Source organism: Melospiza georgiana, chromosome 16 (assembly GCF_028018845.1).
Source record: "Melospiza georgiana isolate bMelGeo1 chromosome 16, bMelGeo1.pri, whole genome shotgun sequence".
NCBI lineage: Eukaryota > Metazoa > Chordata > Aves > Passeriformes > Passerellidae > Melospiza > Melospiza georgiana.
The window spans coordinates 7,403,926-7,420,062 of record NC_080445.1 but is presented as its reverse complement, the minus strand read 5'-3'; the positions used below and the strand labels follow the sequence as shown (position 1 = coordinate 7,420,062).

At 40.2% G+C, this 16,137-nt stretch overlaps 1 protein-coding gene across 1 annotated transcript in view; it reads left to right on the top strand.

Annotated features, from left to right (window-relative positions):
• The window catches only part of MOSMO (modulator of smoothened), a 30,669-nt gene extending 15,429 nt beyond the window's left edge, over window positions 1-15,240 (top strand). The window contains exons 2-3 of the mRNA XM_058035397.1: window positions 5,024-5,236; window positions 11,894-15,240. Of these exons, the coding sequence (XP_057891380.1) occupies window positions 5,024-5,236; window positions 11,894-12,078 (398 nt within the window). The 3' untranslated portion in view covers window positions 12,079-15,240. The remainder of the gene's footprint in view (window positions 1-5,023; window positions 5,237-11,893) is intronic.
• The last annotated feature ends 897 nt before the right edge of the window (window positions 15,241-16,137 follow it).

Here is a 16,137-nt window from a genome sequence, read left to right as displayed (position 1 = left end):
GTGCCCAAATAACACAGCTCCATGTACTGTGCTCATTACTAAAACATAAAACTTAGCAGTGTCTTTGCCACACCGGCAGTGCTCAAGATTTATGTCACCACCACCTCATTAAGAAACCTCTAACCTGTGCTCTCCACTTAGCAAAGATGGTTTAACAAGTCCACAGTACACTAAAGTCTCTCCTTTGGGTAGGAACTGTCTGCCAGTCACAACTGGCATTTCCAGCAGCACCACCCCATCTCATCAGGACAGTGTAGGAGGGAGAGCAGGTGGCTCTCTAGGGGCAGTTCCAGTTTTAACCCCCTCACAAGGCATATTGACCTTTTACTTATGGATCTTGGTGGAACTTGGTGATTGGCCATAATACTTAGCAAATGTTAGCATAGAGCATTTTGCTAAGGATGTGGTTGATGTATGGGAAGTAGAAGTAAGGAAGCTGTTGTCAAAGAATATAAGGGGTTGCAGATGCATTTAAACCCAATGAGAATAGCATTTTGTATAAAATTATGGTGAAGACTAAACTAATTTTTAAGTTGAGACGGTAGGGGAGTGCAGAGGAGGAGCTCCAGGCTGAGCAAGAGCAGTTCTGAGGGTTTGTGCCTTGGAGGTTCATTTGTCAGCATAGCTGCTCAGCTCTGGGACCTCCTAACATTTGAGCCCCACCTCATTCACTGCATCTTGCTTTTACCATATTAGTTATTTCTTGTGCTGTGGTGAGCTCCTCCTGGCAGTGTCACCTCTCCTGTGTCCATCTGGCACTCAGGTGAACACTGAACATCTCAGTGGTCATTATTATGCTGCTGCTTTCCAGCCGTGCTCTCGCTGTGCCACTTTTAATAATTCAGAAGTGATGTAGAGGAGGGGGAGTTAAAGGGCTGCAGCAATCTTTGTTTCTCTCTGTAGAGTGTGATTCCTCCGTGGTGGCTCTGTAGTTACCAGGGAAACAAGGGAGGGATGGCAGAGCACCGCGGGGCTGGAGTGGGACTTGGGGGTCGGCTCCCTGGCAGCTGCACATCTGCACCAGGGGGGAGAATCAGGGCTTGCCTTTCCTGGGTTTGGTGCCCTTCCCCCTCTTTTCCTCAATGGTTTTGTGAAATTTAATTGTTAAATAGGTGATTCTAGTAAAAACATGCAGGGTCAAAAAATGAGCATTACTGGTGGTTTTGAGGAGTTGGATGATCACAAAATCTTTCTCTGAAATTAACTGGAGCCCTGGTTATACACAGACTGTCATTACTGAGAGGTTTTTGAATGTGTTAGAAATGCTTTGGCACTTCAGGGAATAGATTTACTGGAAAAGAATAAGAACCACTTCAGTAACATTTACTCAGTGCAGCATTCTCTGATTTGATAAAGGTCGAATTTCATTTTTAGTAATTAGCATATCTATCCCAATCACCCCCTGCTCTAGCTGTACTGGCCTGAATAATGCCAGTCCCAGAAGCTCTGGGGAGAGAGGCAGGTGAGAGCAGGGGAGCAGCCCCTGCACCCGGGGTTCTCTGTGGCTCCCCAGGGCTGAGCCAGGCAGGGGAAGGTGGGTGGGCAGCTGTGTTTACTGCGCTGCAAATGTTTAGGGCTGGATCCATCTTTCAGCTGCCTAATCCACTGGCATTAGCTGTGCTGTTTGTTCCATACCTGTGTTAGGTGCTCAGATTTTCAGCAATTATGCTGAAGTAGTTCTGAGGGGATGACTTAAAAACCTTTTAGTTATGGATCTCAGTGGAACTTGGTGATTGATTTGAGATGGGCTGTTGAGCTGTTCTCTGACTACAGGCAGAAGGACTCTGCAATTTTATATCTCTGTCCCTCTTTTCAATGATAGACTACATAAGGAGAAACAAGATTTTCTGTAACAACTTTGTTTGCAGCTCCCTGGTAACTGTTTGCTTGATTGCTTCAGAATGGAACCAACAGAATAAAATACCATATAAACATGCTCTTCTTTTGAATTTCATGGCAAATGAATACTGTTTTTCCACACCAGAGACTTCTTTTGAAGTCTGAATTCAACAGATTGTCACTATGGGACGAGACCTGAGGTTTCATTTCTTGTTCCCAGTTTATGCACACAATTGAGGTATTCCTATGTAGTCAACTTGAACTTTAACTGAATTTATGAACACATAATAAGGTTGATTTTCCAGTTATCTTTGTGAAACCTTTGGAAATGGTTCACAGACCTCTTGCCCTCCATTTGGCTCCCTAGAGGCTGCAAACTCAAGGTTCAAAACCTTAAATATGGAGTATATTGAATTCAGATTTGTAATCCATAAAGTAGAGTTAAGAAAAAATACTGTGTATGTGCTAGAAAGAGCTTAACCATAAAGCTCAGTATATTTCCTCCAAAATGTCAGATACTGAAATTTAATTGCTGACATTTTAAAATTCTGATTAAAAAAAAAAAAAAAACAAAAAACAAAAAACTCAACAAAAAAAAAAAAAAAAAAAAAAAAAAAAACCAACACAAACTTCACCAGAGTAAAATAATACACTTGAGCACCAGAAGTGATGTTTAGGAAGCCATTCCCTGAATGGTTTCATGCTACTGTGGTGCTCACAATTCAGATTTTTTTTTTTTTGTTTTCTTCATTTTCATTTCTGGGTTTTTTTGTTTGGGTGGTTATTGGGTTTTTTTTAATCTCCTTTTGGAGCAGTAGATGCTGATAGTAAGAGAAATTGCATTAAAAATAATAGTTCAAGATAGAGTTCTCTTCTGTTTCCTCTAGATATGGCACTTCTGGGCTTAGCTTTGGTTCTCTCTGAGTCTGACATGTTAAGTGTGCTCTTGTTAGTCGAAAAATATCTTCAATATAAACTGCAAATTGTATGTACAAAATGAAATTGTTGTCTCTTGCTTATACATGCTCATCTACAGCAGCTCTTTTTCAGTTTCAGTTAAGACATAAAATGGAACCATGTTCAGCTGAGTGACTCTTATCATTGCTGCTTTTTCCAAAGTTAAAAATGCACTAAATTATTGCCACTGAAGTCAGGAGAGGTCTTTGCATTCAGAAACATCTATTGAGTGTATGATGTCATTTTTATGAAGTCATTCTTTGATTAGAATTGCAGTTTAGAAAAAACTGACTTCTGCTGTAAGGATAGCAAAATTGTTGTTAAATCCTGGTCTTGCACAGTGATTGGGATTAATTTCCTGTTCTATGATGCTGCAGTGAATGGCCTCTTTATCCCCAAACTACAGGAAACTGCTCAGTGTTTTGTGTGAGCTTCTGCAGTGTGTGTGTTCCAGGGAGCTTGACATTTAAGGACACATCTCCCCTCTGTCCTAGCAGCTGATGGGCAATGAAAACATTGCAAGCTATGGAGGAGAAGCAGTTCATGTAAAACTGCACTGTGCAGGCGTGGAGCTGGGCAGGATTATTGCTTGTGTAACCCTGGCTCAGGTTTGTGTGATCCTGGTGCACAGCAATGCTGTGATTGCTGTTTATCTGGAGTACAAACTGCCAGCTTTATTGGTTTTGTAGTTGTTCAGTTTTTGGCTGAAAATTCATCCCTGACTTTCATTCAATGGATGTGTAATTAAAAGGATATATTTGAATAAGACTGAAATTTTGTAGTCTGAACAAATGCGGTAAGAATACTTCAACAGAACAGGTTCAGTAATGGTTTCGCTTTTGGTTCTTCTCATCCCTTGGGATATGAAGCAGTACATTTAATAAGACTCTAAACATCTAATAAAACATTTTATGCTGCCTGCTAACCCAGCGGTTCTAAGCTCAGAGGCTGATGCTGCTGGTACTCATTGCTCAGGTGTGAGCAGAGAGGATCTGTAGAAATTGGCTCCAGGGTGCCAGGAGGTGCATGCTAGGACTGGTTAATCTTTTGACTATTGGCTTTCTCCTTTGTTTCACACGTTTTCCTTCCCTCAAAAAGAGGCTAGAAAGTATGATAGCTGTTTCTTCCTCCAAAGGACATGCTAAACCTAAGCTTCCCAGTCTTATAGTAATTCAGTCTAAGTTGTCCTCTTTTTATTTGAAACAGGTCAACTGAAACAATATTTACTTGAAGTAATTTGTGGAGAAAGAAGTTGACTCTAATGCTGTCCACTTTTAGGTTTTGCTTCTAATGTAGATAAAGGATAATTGTGATTATTTAGGACAACAGTTCAGAAAAAAAAAGACAAAATTGAGAAATCTAGAACTTAATGTTTAAGAGACACTGGAAGAAATGGATCTTAATCTTCCATGTTAACTTGGGGTTAGAAAGATAACTTCATTATTAAAGCTCACTAAAGGCTTCTTTATGAGTCTCAAAAGCACTGACTTGAATTTAAAAGAAGATTTTTTAAAATTATTGTTTAACAGACAATACATCATTTTGGTTAAATCTTTATGGTTCCTGTACCAATCTTATCCTTTTCCTAGGATCTTTTTGATAGATCTTTTCTGTAGATATCCCAATTTCTGTGTGTAGTAACTCTTGTTAGCAATCAAAAGGATTGACCAGTCTTGCATGGAGGGACTCTTTTTTAATGAGTTACTGTCAAGAAGTGGGGGCTTTTTAATGTTTTTAAAATCATACATTAATCAAATGCAGTTTCTGCTGCAAGAGTCAGAAGCTTAAAGTTGTATTTACAAATGAGGGAAAAAGATATTAGACAATTAAATGCATTTTAGGGAGGCTGCAACTCATTTTGTTAGACTATAAAAGTACTTCATCCTGCACAGATGAGGGAGTGATCCTCTATGCAAGTCAGCTACCACGTTAGCAGATATTGTCAGGCTTTATTAGCAGTGCTTTATCCCTTTGATTAGACCTTGATTGCCACTCAGGAACCAGCTACAGCTTGCAGCCATCTCACTTCAGCTTTTGCAAGCGTGTGCTGAAGGAATGAAGACAGATGTTTATAGCATGCCCCCCATCCTCCGTGTTTGAAAGGCTCACTAAGGTTCATCAAAGAAAGAATCCCTTATTTGGGGCAATTCTGAGCTGTGGTTTGCAATGGAGCGCCCCTCAGAGAGGATTTTGAAAGTTTACTTGCCTCTCTGCTATGTGTTTTCAGGTGCTCTCACAGTTGGCCTTGTGCGACAGTGTCAAACCATCCATGGACGTGACAGGACCTGTATTCCTCCACGGCTGCCTCCCGAGTGGGTCACTACGTTATTTTTCATCATAATGGGAATCATTTCACTAACTGTCACATGTGGTTTGCTGGTGGCTTCCCACTGGCGAAGAGAAGCTACTAAATATGCCCGCTGGATAGCTTTCACTGGAAGTAAGTGACCTCAACTGCACAGTCCTGTATGCAGGATAAACTGGTGGAGTCTGAAATACACCATAGTGTTGGAAAGGAGCAACTGCTTAGGGCTCCTGCTATGCAAACATTCCTTCTCTTTGAATACCACATCTGAGGGAAAAATAAGTCTTCAGAAATAAAGGGGTTGGTGTCTTAAGTGACTGTAATTGAGAGGGAATAATGGTGTGAAAGAAAGGAAGGCCTGACCCCTTTACCTTCCTTGGACAGTACCATTAATTGTCCTAAGAAAATGAGCAAGGATAGAGGAGGTCGGTTCTGACTTGTGGTTGTAGCATTTCCTACTTCCCCGCTCCCATATATCCAGGACAATCCTAGCAGCTTGCAATCACTGAAATCCCCTCTCTGAGGCAGAGGAGGCAGTTGGTACATCTGAGGTGACCTGTCCTTACTCAGGTGTCTCGTGAATACCTCGTGCGGGGTTGAGGCTGGTTCAGTTCTGCTTCCTGCTCACAGCAGCTGCTTTATTCAGTGTCTGCATCCTAATTGGCTATGCAGGAGGATTGCCCACTGCAGAGCATCTGCTGTGCTTCACAGCACCAAGACTTCTGCTTCCAGAAGTGACCTGCAGCCGTGCTTTAGTCAGAGGGAGGAGTACCAGTGCTTTTCTGCCTCCTTCATTGCGCTCTGCATGAGTACCAGTGTAACTCCTCACAGCTGAGCCTGCTCCAGCAGCCCTGTGTTTGCACACAGGGAAGCATATCCTATGGCTACTTCAGTGCAAAAACAGTTATAATGAGCAAGGGGAATAACTTTCAAACTTCCTTTTCTTGGTGTGTGTTACAAGCTTAGCCCAACTCTGAAATGGTGCCTTAATGGTGGGGATGACAGCATGAAAAAACTCAAAACCTGAGGGCTTTTAAATTGGATTGAATTATGACAAACCACTAAAGGTAGTGTGAACACTAACTAGAAAATGCAAGTTTGTGGTTTACACGGGCATAAGTAAGGTTTAATGGAACTGTGACACCTAATGATATCTAACAGGAGTTAGATTTAACCTTGTTTTGGGGAAGGGAATAGTACTAAAAAGTGCTCGGCTTCAACAAAGGTACTTCACTGAGGTACTTGTACAATCAAAGCCATCTTTCTGACAACGTTGCTACACAGCATATTAAATTAATAGTGCTGCTCCTGCAGACAATGGAGCTATTGAAATGCTGCATCCATTGTGATTGACTTTCATTTATTTTCTGGTGAATGATTAAAATAGCAGACCTGAGTATTACTGAATATTTCATCCCAACTTTTCCAGTGCACCTGTTTATCTCTACATATTTCATGTGTATACAATGTCTGTGGTGGGGGGTTAAAGTCAAAATGCTGTATAAAGTTAAAATGCTTGCAGGGAGCTGGAGTAAAAGCTCTTGGGTAAAGAGGGAGAGTGTGAGTTCTAGATATCAATGTTTTTCTTTAATATCTGAAATCATCACATCCCTGCAGCTTTAGTTTTCTACAGCTGTGACGATTAGTTCAACCAAAAGTGGTACCCTAAGGCTTTTTTGTTTTGAGTTTTTTCTCTAGAGATTTCTTCACGCCTGCAACAGGTTCATTATTAGATGTCTCAGTATAGAAGAACATTTTTATTTCACCACTTGTCTTCTTGGTATGAAATGTTTAATAATGAAACACACTAATTTGTTCTTTTGCAAGTCAGAATTATTCATAATTCTATTAAGATATCATCTCTGTGTTGCTGAAATTATAAAATTCAATGTCTTTGGAATTCATCTCCAATACATACAAGCCTGTGACCTTTGCATTCCTGTTAACAAAGATGATGGGGAATTTTATCTCTGAACTCACTTGTTAGGAAAATTAATTTTGAAAAATAGCAGTGAGTGGAAGGAAGATTTCTAGATTTTTCAAAAAGTTGTTGAGAGTGACTTCTGTGGTTCATTGGATACAACCCAAATTAGTAACCTATTTGTAGGTTAGTATTAGGGACTATGCAGCCATGTGGAATCAACTTGGAATACCCTGAGCAGATCCTTCCTGTGAAGTGCAAGTGCTGTTTAGATGAAAATGTGTAACTCATTAGAAGGGGGTAGGGAAGACTTCATATTTGTATTCCATCTCATCTGAAAGTGATTTCAAAACTCAGTGGCCTCGTGCAGGCTGCTAGCAGATCATCTTCTCACAGAATTTTCTGAGCACAATGCAGGCCATGCTATCCTGGGCAGGCAGGGAAGTCTGCTGGGGCTTCCAGGGGAAGCTCTGGGACTGGCAGCTCTGTTCCTTCAAATGCAGGGGGGTCTGGAGCAAATATCTGAAGCAAAGGAATCCTTTTGCTCAGCCTTTTCCTTACAACTCTGAGAGCAGCAGGGAAAGCCTGGTAAGAGGTCACTTTTGTCCAGTTCGTGCTGGAATTTATATATAGTTGTACAACTTATATTTTTCATTGAATTTTTGCTTGTAATCTTGGGATGACTCAAGTTGTTTTCAAATAAATACCTACAGCTAAATTTTTTCATTTGCATACCTTTAAATATGAAGTGTTGCTGAGCGTGGTCTTGTTTATCTTGTTAAGCTAAGAGACATGAAAACAGAAGTTTAACCTGTCAGTTCTCTTTCTTCTATACCCTTCTGAAGGGATACACCCCAGAGGGTATTTACAAGCACAGCATTTGCCTCATTCCCCAGTTGTTGATGGGTTTAGTTGCACAGAGACTTATCCTTTTTGACAACTCTGCAAACAGCTTTGTGGAGAGGAGAGCTATTGCTGTCCTCCAGGCCATACTGCATGAGTGACAAAAGCCTTGTTCAGGTAAATGTGAAGATTTTCCTTCATTTTTTTAGAGAATTGTCTGTCAGGAATCAGTATTCCTACTGATATGATCAGTATTGTCACTGTGGGCATGGATACCATCAAAACTATCACTGGTGTTTCAGTAGTACCACATTCATACAGTGTAATGGAGGTTGGTTCCTTGTTGGTGTTCATCTGTGCCCTGCTCAGGTTTTGTGTGATTCTTCAATGAACAGGGTGTTACAAACCCATAGCTGTGCCTGGTGTGTAGGTAGCAGGCAAAGCTCTGGTCAGCTGTTCCTTTGCTTGTATACCAGAACTGCCTTTTGCCATCCCAGCTTCTATACCAATCTCATCACTAATTATGCTCTGGGACATAGGGACACAAGTTGGTAGCCAAAAAGTGACCTGGTTCTGGTATTTTTCCACATCTCTGACACTGCTTCTATGTTGCTACCTCTGCTTCAGATTTATGTAAACCTCTGTCCTTTTCAGGGTGCTTGTTTTCTATCTTCCAGTTGATAGGATGTGGTGAAAATGTGGAAATCTCAAATGCTGTCATTTTCATAGTCCTTCAGACAAATACTGTCAATTTCCATAAATAGCAAAAATGTCCAGAGCTTATTCCCCATGGAGGCCACATAGCTGATCTCATCTATGTTATTGCAATTTTCGCTATTGCAGGAATTCACAGAGCTCCCTCAAGATCTGTTTACATTGTACAGATTCAGGTCTCTCACCATCTGCTGCAACTAGAAAGGGGATGAATTCTGTGTCTGCTACTACTGAATGAGGAGCTTCTCTGAGGTGTATCAAGAGAGAAGATGCTAGACAGAAAAATCATATTTCTGCCATTTTCCAGCAATTACCAGAGAGTCTGGAACTGGTTTGGTTTTTTTCCTGAGGATTTAAAAGTTCATGAGCAATAATGGACTGCTCTTTGGAATGCAAGTGAAAATGGGGCAGGATAATCACATCCTTAACTAACAGTAGCTATCCTGTGAATGTCTGTCTCTGGTGTTCCCCAGTGAATAAAGTGCTTCTTGAGTTATTAAAGATTTGTACCAGGTGCTGCTTTCTATGTTAGATGTCTCTATAGAGGCAAGCAGATATTACAGTGAGCCTCTGAAGACTAAACCTTTTTTTAAGAACAGATTTCTTTTGAAGTTGTCATTAGATGCTCAAAACAATTTCAAGCTAAAGAATTAGAGGAACTAATTGGGTTTTTTGACAGCCACGATTCAGATGCAGACTAGAAAGCTCTTCTGTGCTTACGTAGGTCTGCTCAAGAAACACATACCCATGCTTTTCTCAGATGGACTCAGATGTTTGAGATACAATTAAGAAAAGGAAACATTTTTTAAGGATTAGATTGTGTAATGTGGAATTACATGGACCAATAATCATGTCGATTAAAACTTTCTTCATTGTTTGATGCTTAACATCTGGTGTCTGGGTCTTTGGTTCTGTTCTAATAGATGGCCTAACGAGGTGGCACTGAGCAGCAGTGTGGCAGCTGTGCAATTCCAGATGTTTTCTCATTGTCCCCTTTCCTTTCCCCTTTGAAGAACAGCCCGGCGGTGCGGGCACGGTGCGAGCGAGACACGAGCCCCCTCCAGTGGCACATCTGGGTTTTACTGCTCGGCACTGGCAGCCAGGAATGATCCTGGGGCTGCCTGCTCTTGCCTCAAGGTGTTGTGAAAGCTGCTTTATGTGGTTTGGAAGGCAAGGAGCAGCTGATGTTCTGAGGTGGATCATGGTTTATGAAAGCATCCGTCTTTGTTTATGCCTAGATCCTACTTGGACACACTGAATTCAGATCCATCATGCCCAGTATCTTCTAGAATATTACTGGTTTTTCCTCAAAGCTGAGACCTGTGCTATGGAAATCATAAGCACTAAGATATGAAATATGTGGTAAACTGTTCATCTTGGATATATACAGAGTCCATTAAAAATGGGTTTAGTGTGGGCACTGTAGCTGGATAACTTGGAGCATCTGTATTTAGTGAGGAAGAGCAGTACTGAAGCTACACTAAAAAATATTGATGCTGCTCCAGCCAATCATTTCCTCATTTGTAAAGAAACTAAACTAGAAACTTTGTTCTGGTGAGGCTGAAGGGGACAGGCAAGCTCCTGATTTTATTTTACATACCTTTGGAAACAAAAGCAGCTGCAGCACTTCTTGCAGGGGAGCTGGTGATGAAGGTGATGGTTATTACTGTTGCCAGTGGTTTTTGATGTTGCTTGACTTTTAAGGAGACTCAAATAGGGAACAGCATCCCTCTGTCTTGCAGTGGTGGAGAAGGGAAAGAGGAGACAATGACAGCACCTGTGTTCCTTACTAACAAACTAAAAGCAGCAGCCTGTGTTAATGAGAAAGGTGAAAAACTCAGCATATGGTGCCCTTTGTTCAGGCAGGAGCATTGTAACTTGGCTTGAGTTTTCGTTTTTGTGTGTGGCCAGGTAATAGGCAGAGTTTGAGGACTAGGAGAGGCTTCAGTGTGAGCTGTGCTTCATGTCAGAAGATGTTAGTATGTGGATTTGGGGGTTGGTGAGACAACAGAGCAGGTTCAGCTCCTCTCTCCCACCAGATCTAATTGGATTTGGTTGAATAATAGGTATTGTGGTGCTGTGTTCCACTCACAGTAAATAATGTCTGAAAGGAGGCTGAAATACATAGAAGTGAAATAAGAGTAAAGTGCTAATACGTGACTGAACAGGTAGAATCAGATAAAATTTTGTTTTATTCTAATACTGATTAAAAAACCCCAATTTTATATTCTTGCACATACAATCAAACCAATTCAAAAGCTAATCCATTTTATTGTGAAGGAAATCTTGCCTCTCAGAGGAGCCATATTTAGAAGTCATTGCCTGGGTTGACAGTAGAGTCCTGCACAGCTACATTCAAACTAAACAGGGTTACTTTTCCAAAGGTGTGCTACAGAAACACTGAAGTTGTCATCTGGGAAACAACACTGGGTGTTCTCTCCTGGATTTGATTAATTGATTGGTATTGAAATGTGCTGTGAGGAATCTTGGTTACTATTCATACTTGAAGGCCTGTGAAATCTGTAATGTAATTCTTTAACAGGAGTTCTGGATTTCTTGTACTTTCACACAGAGTCAGTTGCAAGAACAAAACACTTACATGAGTTTGAAGTGAAATAAAAACCCTCATTGCATGGTCTCTTTGTTCACAGAGTCTGAATTTAGCTTTTCACTAAGAAGCTGAAATTAAAATGAATCAGAAAACTTTAATTTCATTGTATTACAATGAGAAATTCTAAGGATATTTCATTATCTAAGGAAACATTCATATAATGTTAGGAAACTGGTATCTTTTAATCTTAAAAGAAACTGTAATGACAATCTGAATGTTTTCTATTTTTAGCAAAGCTTTTACAGAAAATGAATGTGTGAAGAATGGGAGAGGGCAACTACAGTTGGAAAAAGACAACTGATAATAGAAAAAGTTTCTTCAGTGTTGAATGTTACTTTATCTTGATGGGGCAAAATTACTTTAACTGGAGAATAAACGACTGAACTTTGAGATGTGATAGAAGTGTATCTACCAGTTTTTTTCTGTAAAGAGAGTTCATGATCTAGTGAGCTGAACTAAACTGAAATTACAGTCAAAACTGGGGACTTTTAGTCTTTCTTGGAAGTAGATGAGGGATGTTCTGAAAGCATCATAAAGCCTACTCAGTCATTGCAAGCAAGTTATCAGCTCAGATAGCTCTGATCTCAGCTCTTCAGTTCAATCAGGATATTTTACTTGTTTTTCTGGAGCGCTCTGTGAACAGGTAAATATTTTCACTTTAACACAGCAGTGACTGTTTTTTTCTTTTCTCTTTTCTTTGCAGTGATTCTATTCTGTATGGCAGCCCTAATATTTCCAATAGGATTTTACATCAATGAAGTCGGAGGTCAACCCTATAAATTACCCAATAACACAGTGGTTGGGTCTTCGTATGTACTGTTTGTCTTATCCATTTTCTTTACAATAGTGGGACTTCTATTTGCTGGCAAAGTTTGTTTACCTGGCTGATGAATGTCTGGACTGCAGGACTTTATTTTGGAAAAGAGCAAGACATCAGAATTGCATTCTCAGGAGGATGCCTAAATCAGACTATCAAACACTGACTGAAAAGAGGAATGCTTTGACTTGTTCTCACTATGCACTTTGGATGAAAAAAAGGAGAGCCTTTCCCATAACCAAATACAGACCACGTTGACTAATCTCCTGAGCATACTGCAATGCAGTCAGGTCTGCACTGTGATAGGAACTGGTGAAGAATGCTTTACACTGACAAGCATAACGCCCCACCTTACTGACTGTTCCTGTTTTTAACATCTCACAATTCAGAAGTCAAAGTATTTATGAACTTTGTGGTGGACCAGAGGGTTGTGGAGGAACTCAAGTGAGGCTGGCCTCGCTGTTTAGGAGATTAGTGTTTTACATCTTCCTTCTGATGAACAAAGCCTTTGGCACCATTGTGGATCAATCTTGCATTACTGCACCAAGAAGCCAATAGATCAAAACATGTTCTCTCAATGTATGTAACAGCAAAAAGACATACATCCCCTGCTCCCCCATAAGCTCTAGGAAACACTAAGGAACATTGTAGAGGGGGATTTCGTCCTTATATTTATATAAATATATATATATAAATATATATATATTTTGCTGATGCAGTATACAGTGTGTGTGTATGTGTGTGTGTGTGTATATACACATATGTATATATATATGTATATACACACAAATGATTCCTGGAAAAGAACTCAGAATGCTTTGCTAGCAAAACACTGTGGTGTGCAAAACTAGAACTCAATAGAAAAAAGCCATTTTTCTGAAGGCCACATAGCTGAGAGTCTTCAGTTTACCTCATTCTTTGTAGCAGCCCTTGATTTTAACAGTTTTTTGTAATAGGTACAAACGATCCCATGCCTTTCTAGGTGCAATTTTAAGTTAAGCTAAAATTCTTTTTATGGTAATTTATTTGTATATGAGGGTAGAAGGTGAGATCATGTCATACCTTAAAATCCTAATTTTGGGAAACTGACACTATTTAAATTATTAGCAACTGTTGTACAGAAAAATCTCTTTTTTCTACTTCATTGTTACATTAGCATTCATACATGTTCAAGCACAGCATTTTACCATAGGTAAGCATTCCTTTTAGCACATATAAAATGCAATGTTTAAAGTAATGCAAACACTATCCCACTGCAAAGATGGATGAACTTATCTTCAGCTGAATATTAATTCATCTTTGCCAAAAAATGAGCAATATAATTGTTAAAAATGTATGCCTTGTTTACTAAAGTTGTTATTTTAAATGTAGATTTAATGGCCACCAAAATTTGGAGTAAATGTTCCTCACTAACAGTAGTTTTATTTTTCAACACAAGGATAAACCATTGAATCCACGGACATCTTAATTCACTACTAGGTTGGTGTTCCAGGGAAGCTGCCTGCACTATCAGTATTTGTTTTCCTGTTAATACACAGTTTGCCTGAGATTTATTCTGAAAACAAAAAATTGTCTGTTTTGAGCACTGTTTCATTGAACTTACTAGAAGAACTGCATTAATGACCAGACAGTCATTTTAGGATGAGATTTATGTTAAAATAAAATCAGCAGTTTCCAAAATAATCACTTACCAGGTAAGCTGGAGTGTTTAAAAACAACATGGTTTGCACAATTATTTTAAACTCTGTGCCATTCAGACCATAGTGGGTCCCTGCCTTTCTCCATTTCTTCCCTCTCCCCCACTCAAGGTATTTTAGTACAAAAATGTAATTTGTTTATGTATATTTTCCTTTGAAATTTTTGACCAAACTTGCCACTGGAATGGTTTCTAAGTAATTCTTTTTTCCAGTCAGTTCATTCACAGGCAGAATGGAGTGTTTATGGATCGCTAAATTTTTCCAAAGTGTATTAATCTGTAAATACAGCCAAGCACTTACTTGGAAGTCATGGTTTAATAATTATAATTTGGTTCCTAATTTAAGCCTTCATCTGCATGGGCAGTCTGAGGCTCCTAGTGATAGTGGTGGAGGTAAAAGGCAGGGTTCAGCTGCTTGATATCTTCTAAAATTTTGGTGTTATCACTACTGTGTCCTAAGATAAAGTATTCACTAAAACTTGGATTATAAATTACATTTTCAGAAATGTTACACTTGTAAATAGTTCGAGATTTTTGTGACTGGAACACAGCTGGGGGGTGGGGAGAGTTTCTAAGCTGCTAAAATTTCTTTCCCTTCCCACCCCTCCAACTTACTTATTTCAGTTATTGTAACATCATGTGGAGTTAGGCTTTGATTAAACAGATCACAATAATAATTTTTTTAAAACCAAACAAAAACACTTATCTTGGAGCACACCCAGACTGTGGCTGGCTGACTGGAAATGGATCTGATCTGCCAGTGCTATTGCTATGAATTATTAAATGTTAGCAAAGGTTTAGTAAATAGATTTATTAAATATTTGAGCATTTCAAATCCAGAAATAGATACGGCCAAATGCATTTTAGAAAACCCAAACCAGTAATTGAAGAGACAGCTGTCAACAGTTGCTTTTAATAAGGTCACTAAGTACTATATAGTACAGTATTAATTTATAGCAGAAAATCATATCTTGTAAACTGTATATAAAACACTGTTTTATGGTGCAATCATTTGTCAAACTTATGTCTGTTACTTTTGTTTTAAAGTTGTGTGCATTCTTTTCATACCTAAGAGCATCACTGTAAAATCTGCTGAAGACTATTTATAGGTTTTATTTGCACAAGGTTTTGTTTTGAACTACAGGAAGTTCGTATTGAACATGCCTAAACATCTGTAGAGTTTTTCAGTTCATGAAAAGCATATGTTTCCATATGAATCTTCTCCAAAGGTAATCCCATTTTTGTGTTAAGTGTTTACATAAACTTTTCTGATTCTGCCAGCCATTATTTTTTAACTTTTTGAAGGACAGCTCATTTTATACATCACTAGAGATTTCCATTTATTCTTTTGCTTCTAAATCCTCCCAAAGGTTTGACAACCCATCATAATGTAATTTGTGCACACTTTGTCATTTATTTGGCTAACAAAACGTGAGATTGGAAACTGAAAATACCTTCAGAAGGAAAAACTAGGAAATTTGTATAAATCTTATCATTGAGCTCAGCTGAAATAATCACCTGGAAGCTGTTTGGCTGAGACGTGCCATTTAACGGGTTTGTGCGCTGCTGATGCAGCGAAGGCACGGGCGGTGCCGCACTCCGCGCCCCGCTGCAGAGCGGTGCCGGTGCATGGGCGGTGCCACACTCCGAGCCCGGCCTCAGCCGGGCCCTCCTGCCGTCCCTGCGTTCCCCAGACCTTGTTTAACCACTCCAGAACACACCTGTAGGTTCCTGTTTGCCCCGACACACACACACACACCGGAAAATGGAAGCTGTCCTTTAAAACCTTTGTGAAGGATGAACATAATGAAGGAAATGGTGTCTGCAGGCGGGCTGTCCTGCCTGGGCTCGAGGCCGGGCCCGCCGCCTGCACCCCCGGCCTTTACTGAGGGTTGTTTTCTATTGGTTAGAGCATTTTTTCAATTAATGATTTCCGAACAAATGTTAATACAAACTGTATAAAATGAACATAATTTTCTTCACTTGTATTTTTGTTATTGAGCAAGTTTATCAAAATAAATTGTCTACTAAAGCGACTGCCTCCGGCTGCACTGACTGGAACCAACCCTGCCACGCACAGGTGTCCTCCCTCAGGTGTGTGCTCTCTCAGGTGTGTGCTCTCTCAGGTGTGTCCTCCCTCAGGTGTGTCCTCCCTCAGGTGTGTCCCCTCCCAGGTGTGTGTGTCCCCACTCAGGTGTGTCCTCCCTCAGGTGTGTGCTTTCTCAGGTGTGTGTGTCCCCCCTCAGGTGTGTGCTTTCTCAGGTGTGTCCTCCCTCAGGTGTCTCCCCTCAGGTGTGTGCTCTCTCAGGTGTGTCCTCCCTCAGGTGTGTCCTCCCTCAGGTGTGTCCCCTCCCAGGTGTGTGTGTCCCCACTCAGGTGTGTCCTCCCTCAGGTGTGTGCTTTCTCAGGTGTGTGTGTCCCCCCTCAGGTGTGT